We start from the raw sequence: 19,363 nt of genomic DNA, 5'->3' as shown, positions 1-19,363 counted from the left end.
ACATTCTTCACCCGGTGTGGTCTTCCATGGCCAATGCCCTGAAAGACAACTTGGCCCATCACCCTAATGGCATACGAGTGGCCACTCACATATCCCATCCACTATGTTATGCAAAAATGTTATTTAAAAATTATCAAAGAAGTGAATACAAAATGGTTACATCAAGATTCATTAAGGATTTTTCCTTTATTGAAATCATTCTTCAGCTTTTTCAACAGTGGAGTAATGATTAAGAGGGAAAGAGGAAGCCAATTAGAGCCAGTGACTTTCCATTTTGGGCAATCATCTTAAAATCTGCTGCGTTTCTGAATGTCAAACCTTTTCATTTTATTATAATGATGCTGTTGTTTACAGCAATCTGCTGCTCTGCCTTAATCATACATCAATTAGCAAATGGATAATCGATAGTTCTCTTTCTTTTCAATTATTTTTCCGGATAATGCATGCTTCATTTATTTCTTAAAAATGTTCACGGATTCTTATACTTGAAAATGTTGACTGTTAGTAATCTCCAGTGTGGACACCATACTCACCCTGTAATTCTAACTCGGTCGGCAAGACAGGTATAGGCTTGGTTTTTCCAAAAACATATAGGCTTTTTGTGAGACTATTTACTGAAATTAGCATTTTGGCAGCTGTTCTAATTTGTCTATTTTTATGATTAAGAATGTCATTTGAATTAGTATTTGTTATCAGATTTTATGCTTATTTTTAAATATTTCTTATGAATCAGTTCAGCATCACATAGGGATAGCTTTTTCCATAGATAAAGAAAATATAGTAGCTATTTTCCACGAGATAAGTTTAATAGTATAGCTGGGTTTTCTCTCTCTTCAGGTGAAGATGATGTAATACATCAAAATGCCATAATTTTAGAAAAACCCTTTACACTGACAGGAACAGAATAGTAAGCGTATGGTAAAAGTTTTACATGGAAAATTGAAAATAAAAGATTGGCAAATCTAAGAGATGCATCGCAGTAGTAGTAGTAGTAGTTTTGAGTGGAGGCGACCGACAGCTGAGGTCATTTGCGCCATAGGGGAAGGACAGGAAAGGATGAAGGGTGGAGAGAAACCCGGCGTCGGCATTAGCCTACTCTTTACGAAAGGCGCCAAGGGGTCCGCGGCTTAACGTCCCATCCGACGGACGGCGTACTCACTCAAAGTGCCCTCCACAAAGCACCTCAAGTAGGGATCGAGATACCTCTGAAAAATATTCAACACCGCCAGGATTTGAACCCGTGCCCTCAGGGTGGGAAGCCAGTACGTTAGCCCCCGCACCATCTCGATCCCCGAGATGCATCGCTTTAGTTATCATAAGCATGAGGAAAATGTAATGGAAGATTAGAGGTGTCTGGCGCTGTATACATCTGAGGTGTCTGCGTGAGTAATACCAGGTCAATGGAAGGCAATTAATAAAAATGAAGATTTTAAAATTTTTATTATTGCAATTATTTATATAATCCTGTGGCTTAATAATAGTATCTAAATATTGTTGATTGCCATTGTGAGACTAGTGAAACATAAGTATGTAGCTTGATATGCTTAACTGATATGATAACTACATATAATGCCGCCTTTATCTATAATCATATTTAAAATTCATGAAATAAATTCTTACCCTTCTATTTTTCTGTGGCTATGCCTATCAGTTGTTATGAAATGTAGCGTCCGTTTCGAAAAGATAAGGCAGGGGCGACGAGTTAGAAAATGGAATTTAAGCATTAAATGGGTTGAAAAGGAAGGAGTACAAACAGGCGGTAGAGGAAATTATGGAGGATTGTAAAGGGCTAAGTATTATCAAAGAAAAATGGGAAAGTATCAAGAAAGGGTTGTCTAAAGCCGCAAAAGACACTATTGGAACCGTTAACGCTAAAAGGACTAGGAAACCATGGATCACGGATGAGATGATTGCAAACATGGATGAGCGGCGAAAATGGAAGAATGTAAATACAGAATTAGGCAAAACAAAGTACAAAGAATTAAACAATAAATTGAGGCGGGCAACAAATAAAGCAAAAGGAGCATGGTGGAAGAAGCAAGGCGAGGATATGGAAAGTCTGCAGAGGAAGGGTGAAATCGGTGCGCTGTACAGCAAAGTTTAATCCTTATCGGGAAGTAAGAAAGGAAGAGCTATGCTAACAGTTAGAGATAAGGTGGGTAAGGTAATTGTTGACACAGGAAAGATCCAAGAGAGATGGAAGGAATATATAGAAGAACAGTATAGTAAAGAACTCAGACCAACAAAGTTAGACATTGAAAAAGAATATGACGTAGAGAAAGATAGCTTAGGTCCAGGCATAGTAGACCATGAGATAAAAAGGGCATTAAGGGAGATGAAACTAAATAAGGCCGTGGGGCTGGATAACATTCCCGTGGAACTATTGAAAAGTTCAGGAAAACGTGGGAGGAAGAGGCTATATGGGCTGATCCGTAGTATTTATGAGGAGGGAATCTGGCTGGAAGATTTTGTGAGATCAGTTTCAGTTCCTATTCCAAAAAAAGGTAAAGGCTATATCATGTGAGGACTACAGGGCAATAAGTTTCATATCCCACGCAGCTAAAATTGTTCTCAGGATCATAAACAAAAGGATAGAGAGTAGGGCAAATGATTACTTAGGGGATGATCATTTTGAGTTTAGGAAGAGGAAAGGTGTGCGTGATGCTATCGCAGTAATGAGATTATTAATCGAGAGGAATATAGAATACAACAAGGAGTTATTTGCCTGTTTCGTAGATTTCGAAAAAGCATTTGATAGAGTGAATTGGGAAAAACTAATGAGTATATTGCAGAAAATAGGAATAGATTGGAGGGAAAGGAGGCTAATCCGCAACCTGTACATGTCTCAGACTGCTCAGGTGCGGGTGGGGAACAGGGAGTCCAGATGGGCAGTGTTAGGGAGAGGTGTGAGGCAGGGTTGCCCATTATCACCGTTGCTGTTCACCCTGTATGCAGAGGAAATGATTAAAGAGGCATGAGGAGAACTGGAGGTAGGAATGAAAGTGGGCGGGGAATTCGTGAAATCAGTTAGGTTCGCTGATGACCAAGCTCTAGTTTGTCAGTCAGCCAAGGGGCTGCAAGCATTGCTGAGTGAATTGGAAATTCAGTGCGACAGGTATGGGATGAGAATCAATATTAATAAAACAAAGGTTATGCGATTCTCTAGAAAGAAAAAGGCTAAGCATAAAAATAGGAGGACAAAAACTAGAGCAGGTAGAACAGTTTACGTATCTCGGTAGTGTTTTGGACCAACACGGTCAAAGTAGTAGGGAGGTAAGGCGAAGAATTGCGCTAGGCAAAGAGGCTTTCACAAGGAGAAGGTAATCGATGAGAGGGACGTTAAGTAAGGATGTTAAGAAAATACTGGTAAAAATTTGATATGGAGCGTAGCTATGTACGGCGCGAAAACGTGGTCATTGAAGCAGGAGGATAGACGTAGATTGGAGGCTTTTGAAATGTGGGTGTGGAGAAGAATGGAGAAGGTGAAATGGACGGAGAAGAAAACAAATGAGGAAGTACTTGGTATGGTGGGCGAAGAGAGGGGTTTGTTGGGAGAAATCCTTTGGAGGCAGGGAAAGTGGATGAAGGGGGTATTGACCGGCAGTGGGATGTTGGAGACTGTGATAGAGGGTAGAATGTTGGGCAAAAGAGGAAAGGGAAGGAACAGGATAGGGATGTTGGACGGGATGAAGGGAGGAAGGAAGTACTCAGAGCTGAAGAGGGACCTGATGTAGAGTAGGATGTTGTGTTTTGCTAGGGGTCACAAATTATTTAATTAGTAATTAAGTTCATCCAAAAACCTACCTTAACCGGTAGATTACCTAATAATAATATGCCTATCATTTGTCTCTGTCTGTTTTCATCCTGAATATTATAAAGTTGCATTTCTCTTGCCATCCAATCAGTTCAAATTATCTTAGAGATAACATTGATTCCACTTACTTATGGGTTCATGGGTAAAATTTAGAAATATTATAATATGATTTTATTTCAGGAAACACTGGCGCAGTATTGACTCTGATCTAATCTTTTATCAATTGTGCACACTCTTGTGTAAAATGTATGGTCTTTGTAACTTTGATCTCATGGGTTGAAAAATTAACAATGAGCTCTTGTCGGTCTGCTGCCTACCACTTGTCTCAGGTTATGTGACGGGACATATTAAAAAGATAGAAAAAGTTCAAAGAAAGGCAGCAAGATATGTACTCGGAAGGTACAAAAGAACAGATAGTGTCACGGATATGTTAGATGTACTGAAATGGGAGAGTTTGAAATATAGAAGAAAAAGGAGTAGGTTAGGCGCAATGTATAGAATTGTTAAAAAGGACGAAGCGTGGGAAGATTTATGGCAAGGGATAGAAAAGCCTAACTTTAAGAGAAAAAACGACCATAGCCACAAAATAAAAATAAGGACTCAAAAAACCAATAAGAAAAAATACTCTTTTTTAAATAGAACTATTATTGATTGGAACCAGCTGCCTGGAGGTTTGTTTGAGCCCTTTCCATCCAATTTTAGAAGTTTTAAGTTGAAATGTAAACTAGCCACTGGGTAATAAACTTCACTGTAGTTTTGAAAATATTGTTTGTATGTGATGTGGACGGCATTTTGTATGTGATGTGGAAGTTTGTTTGTATGTGATGTGGAAGTGTCATTATGTAAAAATATTTTGTCTCTTATCGGTTTTTATGTGTTCGTATGTAATTTTCGTTGTTAGTAGTTATCTTTGACCTAACCTGACCGTTGCCACCAGGAAATTTGCCTAATTGCAACGTAATTGTGTAAATAAATAAATAAATAATAAATGTGGAAGGAGTTGCAATTGTGTGACAGGCTTCGAATGCGCTCGGTACGTAATCCAATTAATGATGTCAGGGTGTCTCAAAAATATGTACTCTATTAATAAGTACTCATGATACTATTAGAGATAGAAATAATTATTCATCGGTTTTAAATTATTAAGAATTTTTTCTGAATGCAAGGAAACGAAATGACTTGAATTGGCACGACCACCCAGTGAATGTAGCTTTTAGCTAGGGAATTCAGAAGCATCAAAGGACAAGGACACCAATGCCTCAATTTGATCCAGCCTTAATTTAGTTAGTCCTCAAATCTATGTTCCTATGTTCAGCATTCATGAATGAGTCGATTTGCAATATGTATATTTCTTGCAAGTATTGTTCACTGTAAGTTTTTATGTTTATACAATGCACATACGTACCAAAATAGAGGTGCATGTTCCCACCAGAAATAATCTTTAAAACCTAGCAAAATAAAATATTTTAAACTTTAATATGTCCTTTCGTAAGTTTTTCAAAGTTATGGTATGCAGCCCTGGACAGGCTCAAATACTATCGACCCTCCACTTCATAACTGACAATTTATATGGATCATGATCAGATGAAAACTATAAACCTTATTGGATGAAATATGTGCTCACCCGCATCCCAAGTGAGGGTGAGTCTCATGACCATGAGTTGACTGCAGTAAGCAGTGGACAAAATTGGCTACAGTGTGGCAATCTGGTAAAGCTGACGTTTGCTACAACGTGGCTAGATTTTGCCAAGAAGCAAGAGTGCGCGATGATACGTCCTCCAGTTCTTAATGAACAAGAACAAATGATAAGTTCTCTGCTCATGAGTGGCATTGTGACTCTTCCTTACAGTTTCAGTAAATGTTGCAATTCGAAGAACGCAGCTATTTTAAATTGTAAGTTGAAACTCATAAATTCACGTGCGCAATCGTCTCTGGTTGATGGGAGACTGGCTGGTTGCTTGCAGTGTTGTCCAAAATAGTGCATGAGGCCTACGTGTTAGCCTTGTCCAATTGGACCATCACAAAGTATGGAATGGAAGGTTCCATTTTAATGCGACCCCACAAATGTTATCTGTAGATTCTTGTCCATCAATGTAAACTTCCTTGTGGTTTTGTGTCTTGCTCTTCCAATGTGGAGCGTAGCCCACCTTTGGTCTTGTTCACTTTGCACTCCAAATCATGATTACATGAAGCACCTATTGGTATATATGTGTGTATGCATTAAAAGTTTGGTAATACTTTGGAGAGTAAGGGCAAGACAAAGCGAGAAAGTGGAACCGTTTTCTATTTCTGATGCATTCAGTGGGGCAAATGCCATTTTGCAAGCTCTGCCCATGCCGCATCTGTGGTGGTTGGAGAGAGACGTGGGCTACCACGCCATTAAAACATTGGCATTGATCCCTTGCAGTGGGGGCCACCCTTACTTGACGGGCTTGTCCATCGCTGGTGGGATATTCTGCCTGGGCGTGGAGGGTGCCATCATGGGGCCACTGCTGCTGTGCTGCCTCCTGGTGGTCTTGAACCTCTCCACCAGCTTCATCAAGGATTCCACCCTGGACACCTTTGTCCCTGTCCAGCTGAGACGGCTGAGGAGGTCAGTGCCACCCGATGGGAGACTGAGCAAAATGCATTAGATCTGTTTTAAGAATTGACAAATATTGCTGAAGGAAAGGTGCAAAAACAAATTTCCCCCATGCATCCGAGCAGTATGGCTGGCTCATTTTCAAGCCACTTTGTCGTTTTGGCCAAATGGCACTGCGCTGTGAGCCACAGTCATATCTATACACCCTGTCAACTGTTGGGCATCATTTTTCTATCATAAATATACATTTTGTTTTCAAATTTAAAATGAATTTTTTTAAATTTCAAATATAAATAGGTCATTAAATTGTTATACAAATACAAAATATTCTAGTCCTTTCAGTTAACAGAATTCTATTGTTCTTGTTAAAGTCATTCGTGAATTAATATTAAGCGAATTGAAAAGTGATCCTCATGTTTGTGTCAGGTCAGTTAGCCAAATGCATGCACTTCTGTACCCTACTATGGGGTGCAGAGGCCTCTCGGCCCTGATTCATGAGTTTATTTTGAGCTTTTGCTGTTGTTAGTCTGAACTGTGAACAATAGGCCCTGGTGGATAGGCCTTTTAAATCACCGTATCATGTCATCTTATATTCAGATACGTTCACAGAACACTGAACTCAGCACTGAATCACAGTACACAGCATACGGAACACCAGTAAAGTAATACCTTCTGACAAAATCTCAAGAGGTAAACAATATGAAATGTAATTAACGTCAGAAAATCAAATATCTTGAGGTTAAGAATTGATTTGTCCTGCAGTTAGAAGAATGTTTCCTAATTAAATGAGTCATGAAAAAGAAATAGTCGTAACAGGGAATGAGCAAAGGATTTATCATCTGTTAAAATGATGAGAAATGAAAATAGGAACAGAAAATGAAATGTGCAAGTTGAATGAGCGACTGAACTTCAATGAGTTGACAGAGATGGGGAAATGGGTTTGCTCTGCATTTCAACACCGAGGAAAGGTAGATCTTTGTACACTAGTTGAGGTACAAGTAAAACATAAATGGAAGCAGAAGGGGTTCTGACAAGATGGAATGAATATAAAGAGGAGCTATTTGATAAAATTAATGGGCCTCAGAGTTTAGAAATAGGATGAGAGAGTATGATTTAAATAAGGATTGCATAGGACCAGGAATGCTGGACCGTGAGAGAGAAAAGGCATTGAAGGAAATGAAATAGGTTAAGGCTGCAGAAAAAGAAAAGACCCCTTCTGAACCACTCAAGAATTGGGAAAAACAGAGTAGGAATGGTTTTTGTGTGATGATTCATAGCGTTGATGAGGGAGGAATTTGGCCCAAAGACTTGGTTCGGTCAATGTTGATACAATTCCAAAAAGGGGAAAAGCAGTATTATGTGAGGACTGCGTGGTCCATAAGTTTGTTTTCTCATGCAGGAAAAATAGTGCTTGAGTTCGTCAGGAAAAGGATTGAGAAGCAAGGGAATGTGTCCTAGGGAGAAGGTGAATTCAGGGTTAGAAATAGGATGGGTACACAAGAAGCCGTAGCAATGAGGAGAGTGGTTGTAGAGTCGACTGTTAACTGCGACCGCAATGTGTGCGTATGCTTAGTGCGTTTTGAGAAGGCATTGGACTGAATAACCCGAGCGCAAGTAATAAACGTACGTATGCGGAATGCAGGGGTAGACTGAAGAGATAGATGACTTAGCTGATGACCGAAACATGTCTGAGCCTGCATTGGTGTGGATAGTGAATAGGAGAGTCAGGATTGGCAGTTATCGCTGTGGGAGTGAGACACTGATGTGCATTTGATTTGTTATTTATAGAAAGAGGAAATTCATAAGCGAGGCATGGCAAATTTTCGATTCAATTAGTTTTGTGGATGTCCAAGCTTTAGTTGGCCAGTCAGGCAAAGGGTTAAAATTGTTAAATAGTGCTTTGTGGAATCATTGTGATAGATATGAGAGATGAGGTGAGAAAGTAGGATGAGGAAGTGAAGGTGATGAGAGACTCAAGAAACAGGAAGACTGAGATAACTACGAGACTTATTGGGGGCATGAACAGGGAAAGAAAACATTTCACCTGTTTGAAAAATGTTTTTGCATGAGGTTGGTCAGAGTGATGGAGACATTAAAAGAAGAATTGCATCGGACAAAGAAGTGTTTAAAAAGAGCTGGGAATTGATGTGGGGCATCTGAAGTGAAGACGTAAAGAAAAGACTAGTGAAAAGTTTAACATTTTTATATGGTTGGTGTACTCTGTTGTGGAGGCAAGAAGGTGGGCATAGATTGTAGGCCTTAAAGATGTAGAGGTAAAGAAGAATGGGAAATAAATGGGCAGAAAGGAAAAGTAATGATGAACATCTGGGAATGGTAGAGGAAGGGAAATGGCTGCTGGGAGAAATTGAAAGAAGACAGCACGAGTGGCTTCAGAAAATCCATAAGGACAATTGGCTGCAGAGTGTGGTGATGGAGTGGGGAGTGCTGGGGAGGTGAGGGAGAGGGAGGAGGAGGATAGATATCGTATTGAATGGGAGGTAGAAAGTATGCTGAGCTAAAAAAAATGAGTTATCGTAATGGGTAGTTTTTGGTTTTAGGGTATTTTTGTCATGTTAGTCCGGGCTTAAGAGCAAATTAGCGTGGTGTGTGTAGTTCCAGGGTTCATGAAAAACCCATCCTAAGCTGCTAAAAATAATGTCTTTTCCCATGTCTCACTTTCCGAACCAGAAGCTCCCCTTTCTTACTGTTTTGGATTTCTCACGATAGTTGAAAGACGGGTGTAATGCCATTTGCATGGATACCCTGGAGATGTAGGCGTGAGCCTCCAAATCACATGCACACATTGGGGTACGCTCCCTTCAATGGAGTTTTCTCTTTCAATTTTAAAACTGACGCTTTGCCAAGTTAGAATTGTTTGAATCTACTCTTATCTGTGTGTTACTAAAATGCACTTCTCTGAAAATATAATGGTATTCACTCAGTTAAGATAATAATAATGAAGGTTAATGCATCAAAAAGGCGTATCTTCAACAGCTTCTAAGATATAGGGAACCAAATGAGGGAGTTCCACCTTACTTGGCCTGTACAAAGTAACAGTCAAAAATGTTACGTCAGAATCATCATCATTTGAGATTTTTTTAATGCTCCTTGAATTCATTTGGGGTAATCAGTTTTTGTTTGTAGACAGTTTTGTTCAACATCATGTTGGGAAACTTTCCTGTCATACATGGATTGTTCAATAAGTCGTGAGGAAAAAATAGAAAACAAATTATTTTGGGTAGTGTTTATTTTTATTTTTCACCCTAATCTCCTTTTAGTATGATACACCTTTCCAAGTGTTTCTCCAACTTATTGAAAGTAGGATTTTGGAAGGTCTTCCAAACAGGCATCTGTGTTGACAATGATCTCCTCATTTGATGTGAATCATTTTCCGACGAGTTATTTTTTCAAGTTTCAAAATAAAAAAAACTCACTTGAGGCCAAATCTGGTGAATAAGGTGGACGTTGTATGTATTAGAACTTTAATTCCATTATTTATGCCATCGAAACCCTGCAGGTCTCCACCCCCATGGCAAATGGGGATGTTTTTTCTTGATTTCTTGGCTCAAGCAGTGCAATAAAGAATCATATAATGCTCTCCATTTATTGTTTGTCCTTTTTGCAAGTAATCGCTGCAGATGATTCTGCATGCGTCCCAGAAACCCATGGCCATCACCTTGTCGGCTGATTTCACCATCTTTGGAGCTGGATCGCTTTTGACATCACTGTTTCAACTGTTCCTAGTGTAGTAGTATGCCCATGTTTTGTCTAAAGTTATATATCAATGCAGAAACTTATGACAGAATGGCAACAAAAAGCGCAAAACCAGCCTCCTAATTGACCACACTATTGCATTTATTCTCAAGTGAGAGATAGTTCAAAGAGCGCCCATCTTGCCGAGACATTTTCACTGTATCATTTTCATTTAAAATGGAAAGCCCTGTACCTTGTGAAAAGTCTGCGGCCTCGGCTATTTCGTGAACTTTGATTCGTTGACTACTTAAAAACATATCATTGATTTTGTAAATCATTTCTGAGAAAGTCACCTCCGCTGGACATCCCAAATGATTTTCATCATTTGTGGATGCACGGCCACAATGAAACTCACCCACCCCATTGCAAACAGGTGTAAACACAGACGCAGATGGGCCATGAACTTTATCCAACTCATCTTTGATCTCTTTTGGCATTAAGCCTTTTTGGTAGAAGTCTTTTGACACTCCATGAACCTCAATTTTTTCCATTTTTCTGAATAAAAAATACCTTGTTGGTACAATGGGCTATGAAAATGAAACCAGGTGATTGATATAACTGAAACTTGAAGAGCAGCCTAGTGAGAGATGAGGCTTGGCTTACTCGAAGCTAACCTTTTCTGATACTACATGCCATGCCATCTCTTGGATTTTCTAAGGACTTACCTAAGAGCCCATGTAATTAAAATGTTATTGCTTTGGCAGAAAATTTCCCTTTGGCATTTCATGACTGCATGATGCTAATCAATTGGAATTTCTCTGTGTCAGAATGATAAAATTTCATTGATGCAATGCAGGATGACCCCGTTCCTGATTCTTTCAGGATGGATTCAGCCCTGTAGCAGCCTTGTAGTCTGCAGCTGACTGCCCATCTGCAACCACTGCCCGCTGACTCCCCGTCCCCTCCTGTGTCCTCTCATTCTGCTCATCTTGGTTGCCAAGGAAACCAAGTGGGAGGATCGATTGCCATTTGCGTGCTCTGTGGTGAGCCCAGGCTGGTGATTGCTGTGGTAAAACCTCATGTGTTTCGGCAGTTCTTCATCAACTGGTCCCTTCGGAAATCTCTTCTCTTCTTTATTCATTTGACTCCTCCTGCTTTATTTTGTTTGCACTGTCATACTTTGTTTCCTTTGTACCTGCCACATGAACTAGGTAATTTAAAATTGACTGTACTTATTTATTTTAATTGTGCTTGTTAATTCCTTGGCTCTAGTTTTCTTTTTGTACAAATATCTCAAATTTTGGGTCATCATAGTGCAGTGATTTGAGTGCTAATCTAATTTTGATGATTTATGTACATTTTGATGGCCACAATGGACGACAGAACATAGGTATAACTCCAGACCAAGTTGGGCGAGTGTCAGGGAAACGGAAGGCCAGGAGTAAGCCTCCTGATTGTCATTGGCAAGGGGAAAAGGCCTACCGTGTTTTTGTCGATGGGAAGTTGCGTGGGCAAGAATCCTTTGTTGATCTTCCAGCTGATGTTTCAGGCAATCATCTCTACTCTCTTGAGCAGAGAGTTGGTGAGAGCATGATCTCTCTAAGCATTACCATCGATAAAAAGTTGAATTAAGTGTTCTGATGAAGAAAGGTGTATTTACCATGCAATCCATTGCAAGGTGTAATATTGCAAGACTCGCTTGTGAAGGCTGCAAACTGACGTAGAAGATTAATTGCCTGCTTAGTCAGATTGCCTGCCAATTTAACCTGGGGTTACAGTCTACCTCCTTGGAATAGTGAAGTCTATTCCAAATGTATGTTGTTTGCACATGTTTAGCAATTAACACTTTAACCACGCTGTACATATGCATTCTGCAAGTATTTACAAAGTGTTGTACTATGAACTGTGGTAGCTTTAACTAAAAATTTACATTTGTGTATCATCAAAGCTTTAAGAGTAATCGATGAACGAAATTATATTGTGTGACACATAAATGCACGTGCATTTCTGTATCATTGCACACACCCACGTCCATATTTATGTATGCGTGTATAAACTTGTATTCATAGTAGCTTTATTTTTAACCTTATTTCTGTGTCCTATTGAGTGCAGGCATGGGGATTGGAATGCATGATCCATTTATGTCATGAACTTGCTTGTCAAAATGCTCTGGCAAGAGTGTGCAGCTCGTGTTTCAATGATATGACAGTGTTAGGGTTGATGGAAGCATTGCATTTTGAGGCTACGTTAGCCTGAAGGTAGTTTGAGAACATGTGTTGGAATCCATTTATGATCCTTGGAATTCGTCAGCATATCTTTGCCAAGTTATTCGCCATTTGAACATTTACCAAATCATCACTAATAGTTGACCCTTGGAGGTGCCATTGCACCAAATCTCTTTGTTGGTAAATTTAAACCATATTGTGACAAAATTACTGCAATTGTACTAGGGTTCTTTTTAAACCAATAGGAAGTTGAAAAGGGAGAAATTCTTGGTTTCATAAAATTCAACAGTTAGCAGTTCTAGTCAAGTTATGCAGGTAACAGCAGTGGTCAACTTGAAGGTTGGTTTCATAGCTGAGGCTAGAGCTCACAAAGTACTAAGCCCAATATGGCATTTGAAATTCACTCATGAGCAGGATGGTAGTGAAAGGGTCCTCTCTCCCTTATTCCCTGAGCCACCTGTGGATGTCCAGGAAACCCTAGATGTGTCATTCGCAGCTTAAGTGAAGCTGTGGGTGTTGTCGGTGGTGTTCCCAGCCATCGTTCCACACCCGAACCGTCCAGTCAGCGGCTGAAGACATTGCACCTGGTGGCTTCCCTTGCCACCTGGGTGAGACATGAACTTAGTGTCAATATGTGCACCAATGCCCAAGTCTGCGCATGTGTTGACGGGAACGCATGCATGTGAAAATGCACTCTGCTCCTGTGCAATGCAGATGGAGCCTTTCCAGTATTTGAAGCTGGAAAGGGAAAAGGTGATTCAGTCTTGCATCTCCCTCCCCATTCTTTATACTCAGGATTTCAGAAACAATCAAAGCTTCCGATAAGTATTATTATTTTTATACAAAACTTGTCAATGCCTGGATCAATTTCGAATGACCGGCAGCTATGAGCAATGCCTTTAATGCATCAAACTCATGTTAGTGCTTTATTAAAGATATAGTTTTTATATCTACAATATTATTAAATTAGGGATATCATAAAGGCCAGTACGTAAAATCAGCAAGTCATGAAAACGGAGTTGGAGTACCTGTACAAGTACGACGTGTATAAATGAAGTGAGGTCATGTAAGTAGCTTAAATTTTTGTGTGCTTGCGTGATAAAAGTGCATAGCTTACCGATCACAAAGTTTTCATGCTGGCAGTGATAACGTTTCCATTGGAATGATACTTGGAAGAGGAGCTTGGTGAGAGCTCCAAGGGAAAGGTGAAAGTTTTGCATGGATCTCTTAATTTATAAATTGTCATAATTCAGAGATACGATATAGGTTTTCTGCCTGCTTGCCGCAGCCCTTTCAATTAAGCTTCCTAAATTGTGCTGATAAAAATTAAGAGGTTCATGCGATGGATTGAAGAGTAGATATGTTTAAGTGCCATTATATTCTAAACTCAAATGGCAATAAGAAATCTTTTGAATGAGCCAACCGAGTTATTTCACCGTGGACATCTTGTGTGTGTCCTAATCATCATGTATTTGATTAAATCTTTTATGCTTTTCTAAACGGACTATTTGCTTGCATGCTTTCTTGAGTAAGGCATAACCATGATGACACTCGCTGGATAAACAATTAACATGTGAACATTCTCTTGATATTTTTAACTAACAGTATAACCGGCAGTGTCGCATATCTTTTAATGGCAACTGCAAATCTGCCTTACAAACACAGATGTTTAACGTGGTTTGGTCTGACTTACTATTCAACCCTTGTGTTTGAAGACTGTGCAAGAAAGTTCTTAACATGCTACTAAAGAGAAATGAAATGGTGAACTAGACGCTTATCATAGCAGCATACATAGGGATAGATGTTCTCAAATTAACAGAGAATGAATGAGGCCTTTGATTCCTTCTGTTGTATTGATCTCACACTTAACAGACCTTTTGTCTTCTGCTCCTAAAATGCATTCATTTGAAAGGGAAACATAAAGGGCAATGAGAAGGCTGAATAAGCGATGGTGTCTCAAGCAGTAATGAGTGATTGTGTCGCTAAGAGTTGGTTTTTGAAAAGTCAAGTTTTTGGCCTGGAACAGCTCAAGTTCAAATAGTTCAGTTGGCTCGCATTATTTTACCAGCAAACAGTTTGCATATGTAGTCTTCTTCTTCTTCCTTTTCTATGATGTATGCACAATCTTCATATGTTTTTTATTGTGCATTCTAGTAAATAATCTTTAACGTGAAGATTCTCATAATTCACCAAACAATAGTCACATTCTAAGACACTGCTCAAGTATTTATTAGCCAATGTGTACATAGTGCTCAACTGTCAAAGGAGTTTTGCCAAATTTCCATCAATATTTCAAATTTGGTTCTTGGCCAAGGAACCTATCGTATGTTCATTTGTGGAAGCTTCTGTTTTCAGTGAAATTGTTGAATATAGATTTTTATTAAGTGCGATGCAATGATGGTCACATGTTAAACCCTGTGATTTTTTTAAAGAATTACTTATCATAAAAACTAGAAATCATTCCATGAAAATATGTGCAATAAGTAAAGATATCCTAATTTGTATAATTGTTAATACATTTTCAGCAAAATTTTGAGTCTTGATTCCCTGAAAGACTGACCTTTGATGAAAGAACATAGAAAATTATACGCCATGCATTCATTGATTATGCGTTATGATTCACTGATCTGGTTGCCACAGTTGGTTAGCTAAGTCTCTTTAATTTCTGAAATAATCTCAAACAGTCAATACTGCAAATTCTCGTTGCCTGTGAATTAGATTTTGTGGTCTGATTATAATATTTTTCATCATCTTCTGGAGCAGACCTTCCTTTAAGCTGCCATTGTTAGAGAGATCATTGCATCAGTTGGATTGCATTAGTACTTCCTTTGTAATTGATGGAGGGATATTTTGTATGAATTTCTTACCTTTGCAGCGATGAATATGAATGGATTTTTACCATTATAGTCTCTCATGAAGAGGGGAAATAATTAATGACCATGTTTATTTTATATTAATATATTTTAGCGCATATTCACATATTTCTAATGGTAGCTCTCTGTTGCCTACGGGACAAATGTGCTCTTTGTTCTTTTTTTTTATTAGGTTTGTCATGAGCCAACATTTAATTACTTGCAAAGAAAACCTGCATGAATGAGTGAAACACTCATTGGCATAATGAGCACTTTTCTCCTGATATATTTACTAAAGAAAGTCCATCAGTTGGGTGTTGTCAAGACTCACTTCCTTCCGATGAAGTTGGGGTGATGCTGGACCAATCACCACGCTTCCCATCCTATGGGATGCATGAGATGCACTGCGATTTTTCAGATTATAATGTACGAAAAATACTTGGATCTGTCAGAAAAGTATCTAAGTATTGTAATGATAACAGTAAATATGAAGAAAATGAAATTGGTACTTTAAAAAAATTAGGGGCTATTTCAATGTTTAATCATTGTAGAATCCCAAAACCTCGGTATCACTGCTGCTAAATCATTTTCACTGGGGCTGTCACTTTCCTCATACTCAATGCTACCTTCACTTACATCAAGTCCATTGCTTATTCCACATTTTAATAAAGGCATCATGATAGTCGAACAATTAACATTCAGCCGGTACTTTTTCAGCCAATCACAAAACACTGGAAATCGACAGCTGATTCATTCTTCCGTCAATGTGACATCATGAATTGGTGCCTTATAATCTTTCTTTCATATTCAAGTGGCAGCTTTTGTGCCATTGTAGTTTTGCTCTACATGGCACAGGCCTTTCTCTCCCATGAATCTCTCACACCATGACGTTGCCCCGTAAAAATTGCCAGGAGGCATACCAATCGCTACTTTTCTTGATTAAAATCGTTTGTGTTGAAACAATATTCCCAATCTTCCTGTCATTTCTTATCCAGTTCTTAACATGTTCCCCAAGCTTTGGCCATGTAGGATTGCATGGATGTCAAGTTATGTCATTCTTAACTGCATTCAATAAGCCTGCCTCTCTTCTCGTATCTTCTCAGTCCGGGGTGGGCCAGAATGCCTTTCAGCTGCCCCGTTTATTTGCTCTGAATCATTTCACAACTTCCATGTTTAAATGCCATTCACTATGAATATCTTCTCTTTTTATATATCCCATGAGGTTATTCTAATTTGAACTTTTCAGGCAACACTTAGTTTCTGTTAGTATTTTGATATTATTGAAATTTGTGTAATAGGAAACCATTTTCTTTGCCTTTACAACACTCTCATTCCACTTGAGAATGAGTGCCTTTAGCCCTCTTGAGTTCCTCAGGAGAGATAGGAATTGTGTATGTTTTAGCAAAGGGGCAGCATCAACAGGTTAGCCCATCAGGCCTAAGTTTCACAGTAGTACCCCATATGAGATGTAACTGAGAGTAATACATTGTACACATTTGCATTTATTTGGGAATTTTTTTTAGTTAGTACTTTCAAGGAAATAGTAAGTATTTTTTCCAATAGATTGGCCTATGCCTTTAAAGGTCAAACTTATACCCGTGTACCCCTGTCCCTAAGGGTGCCGGCTGATTTTAGAGCATATTTTGGAGTAAGAAAAGTGCATTATATGGGCTGGGAGATATGGTAATAGATATGTGACCGATTGTCTATGAAAGATGCTTTTTCATGCACTTTGCTTGCATTCGCTTGGTGGCAATTGTTACTTACCAAATATTTATATTACTAATGGCTGTGTTTACATCAAAGTTAATCCTTGAAGAGTATTTAGCGTATTAAGCTAATTTTTATTCCATTTTTTTTATTGGTCTTGGCTTAAACGAATAATGCTTGATGAAGTTTCCTTTATATTTATGAAATGATTACTATTTAGATTGTTTAGAATTTTTTCCAGGCAAGAAGTCATTGATAAATGATCAAATAGGTGCTATTGTGGATGATTCCTCAAATATTTCCATTGGTTGAATTTTCTCTTGCGCACTGCCATCTTTTTGCTGGTTGCATAAGAAAATCATTTATGCGTTGCCATGTCTTAAAGTTAATGAATCCAGTTATTTACTCTGTCTAATATGTGTTGATGAAATAATAATGTTGATGAACAGTTTTGTTGTTTAGTTTAACTGGTACAATTTTGAGGAACTCTCATGCAATATATTATTTATGAATGATAATGTAACCTCATTTTGTAGGAGATTATTTAATTTTTCTAAAACTGTTATGGCTCGGTGCCTTTTTCAATCTTAAAATTAACAGAGTGACTGTTTTATGGGGCTTCTATTAAATCTGCAGCTAAGCTATACATACACTCATTGAAGGCATTTATTATATAATTATGTACGTGCTGATATGAAACATATGTTACAAAATATTAATGAATTTTATCTATTATGTGGTTTTGGATAAACCTATTTTACAAAATAAAGCTTTGCTTTGTATTTAAGAGTTTTTATTTTTTCTCAAAATGCTTTTCAATTTTGGCAGACTACTCAAATATAATAAATGGACATTTTGAAGTGGTAACTTCTTTGTGTGTTTAGTGGAAGAAATATTTGCATAAAATTGTTGGAGCATGTCACAAAAATTTCCCCCAAAACTGAACTATGGATTTTTGTGTGATATTCAACCTAATGATATAATTTTTTTAGCTTCGACTACATTCAAAGAAGATAATATAATAAATTAAAGATGTTGCCCATTGGAAATTTAAACTTTGAGTGCCTTTTTATGTCCTTCATACAAGTTAGTATGTAATCCTTATTGTTTGGAGGTTTCATAAACCCATGTCACTCTCTTGTTTCCTTTTTTATTATTTGGTCAGCTTTTGTGCTCGACCCTCAACAGGTTTCCAGATTAGTGGCGGTGGCATGTTTCATGAAGATACACAAAACCATCTTTCATTTCCGATCCCCTTTTGCACATTCTTTGTTCCGCCATGGAGCTGGGGGTCAGGGATGAACCGGAAGTCCTCGGTATGCTTAGAGTAGGTGCAGTTACCATGGATGTTGTAAGTGCATTCATATTGTCTAAGGCACTGCAGCTGTTGTCATGTTTAAAATTAAAAGTTGCTGAAATCCTGTCGACTGCTTTTATGCACATTCGGCATGGATAAACTGAGTGTTGAAACCTCCTTCCTTGTTAAGTAAAATGGGGAAGTGTTCCTCGCTATATATATATCATTGTGCACTGACAGACTTAGTTTTGTTGCCAGACTGCTCGAGCAAATAGAAGGGTCAATGGCAGTGTGTTTGCTGGTGAAAACATTTGCGTTGAGTTTTTTCTTTATTGTTCAGTAAAGCTAAGATATATAGTCTCTGATAAAACTTGATAAAATTCATCCTCTCCTGTTACATTGGCCCCCAAAAGTCCCCAACAGGAATAATGGGCATTAAAATTCCCCTTTAAGATGTAGGGCTTGTGTAATTTAATTGCTTCCCAGTTGTGTTACGGAACGAATGCAACCTACAGAAGCAATATTGTGATGTGGCCGAAACCATGTGAATGCATGAAAACATTGCATAGGGCCTGAGATGAAAGGTTGGATTGGCACCACTTCAAAACCAATTACTATATTGCCAGGGAGCTTGTTGAGGACAAATGTCAGGATTACACGGGATGGCTATTACCTCACTGTCACACGTATTTGCAAGTCTGTGGCAGTGCCATGAGGGGCCATTTCTTTCTTGATTTCATCAACTTCCATTTATAATTCAGCAGAACCTTGCTCAATGAGAACCTCATAATTAATTTGCATAATGAGCAAAAAATATTTAAAATGAATGACTTGCTTAACTAGAACATTTTGCATAAAGAGTGACTAGGAGATGGGATATTCTGGATCGATTGCTGGTCTGCTGCCTCAGTCTGTGTTTAGAACTCACTCCACTAGCATCTTAGTGAAACTAGTGATCTTGCATTTTTCCAAATTTGTGTTCAAGACATTTTTCATGATGTTGCTGTGCAAGGTTTAATAAGCCTTGCAAAAATGTCACTGAGGACAAGTGTGACAGCCATAAGAGAAAAAAAAACAACTGTAGAAATGAAAAGTAAGAACACAAAGTGCGAATGTGGATGGTCTAGCACGCACTTACAATCAGTGGTCATCAATGATTTGCACCATTCTCAAGAACAAGGACAAAATTAA

General features: G+C 38.5%; 1 protein-coding gene across 2 annotated transcripts in view; it reads left to right on the top strand.

Annotated features, from left to right (window-relative positions):
* The window catches only part of LOC139696803 (transmembrane protein 245), a 73,147-nt gene extending 55,533 nt beyond the window's left edge, over positions 1 to 17,614 (top strand). For both annotated transcript variants that reach the window (XM_071595659.1, XM_071595658.1), the window contains exons 16-17: positions 6,222 to 6,407; positions 10,971 to 17,614. In XM_071595659.1, coding sequence (XP_071451760.1) covers positions 6,222 to 6,407; positions 10,971 to 10,989 — 205 coding nt within the window. In that variant the 3' untranslated portion in view covers positions 10,990 to 17,614. The remainder of the gene's footprint in view (positions 1 to 6,221; positions 6,408 to 10,970) is intronic.
* Positions 17,615 to 19,363: the final 1,749 nt, after the last annotated feature.

This window comes from Hetaerina americana, unplaced genomic scaffold, assembly GCF_022747635.1.
Source record: "Hetaerina americana unplaced genomic scaffold, ioHetAmer1.1.p SCAF_7, whole genome shotgun sequence".
Taxonomy (NCBI): Eukaryota; Metazoa; Arthropoda; class Insecta; order Odonata; family Calopterygidae; genus Hetaerina; species Hetaerina americana.
Note: the sequence above shows the minus strand (reverse complement) of the source record. Positions and strands in the feature narration are given on the sequence as shown.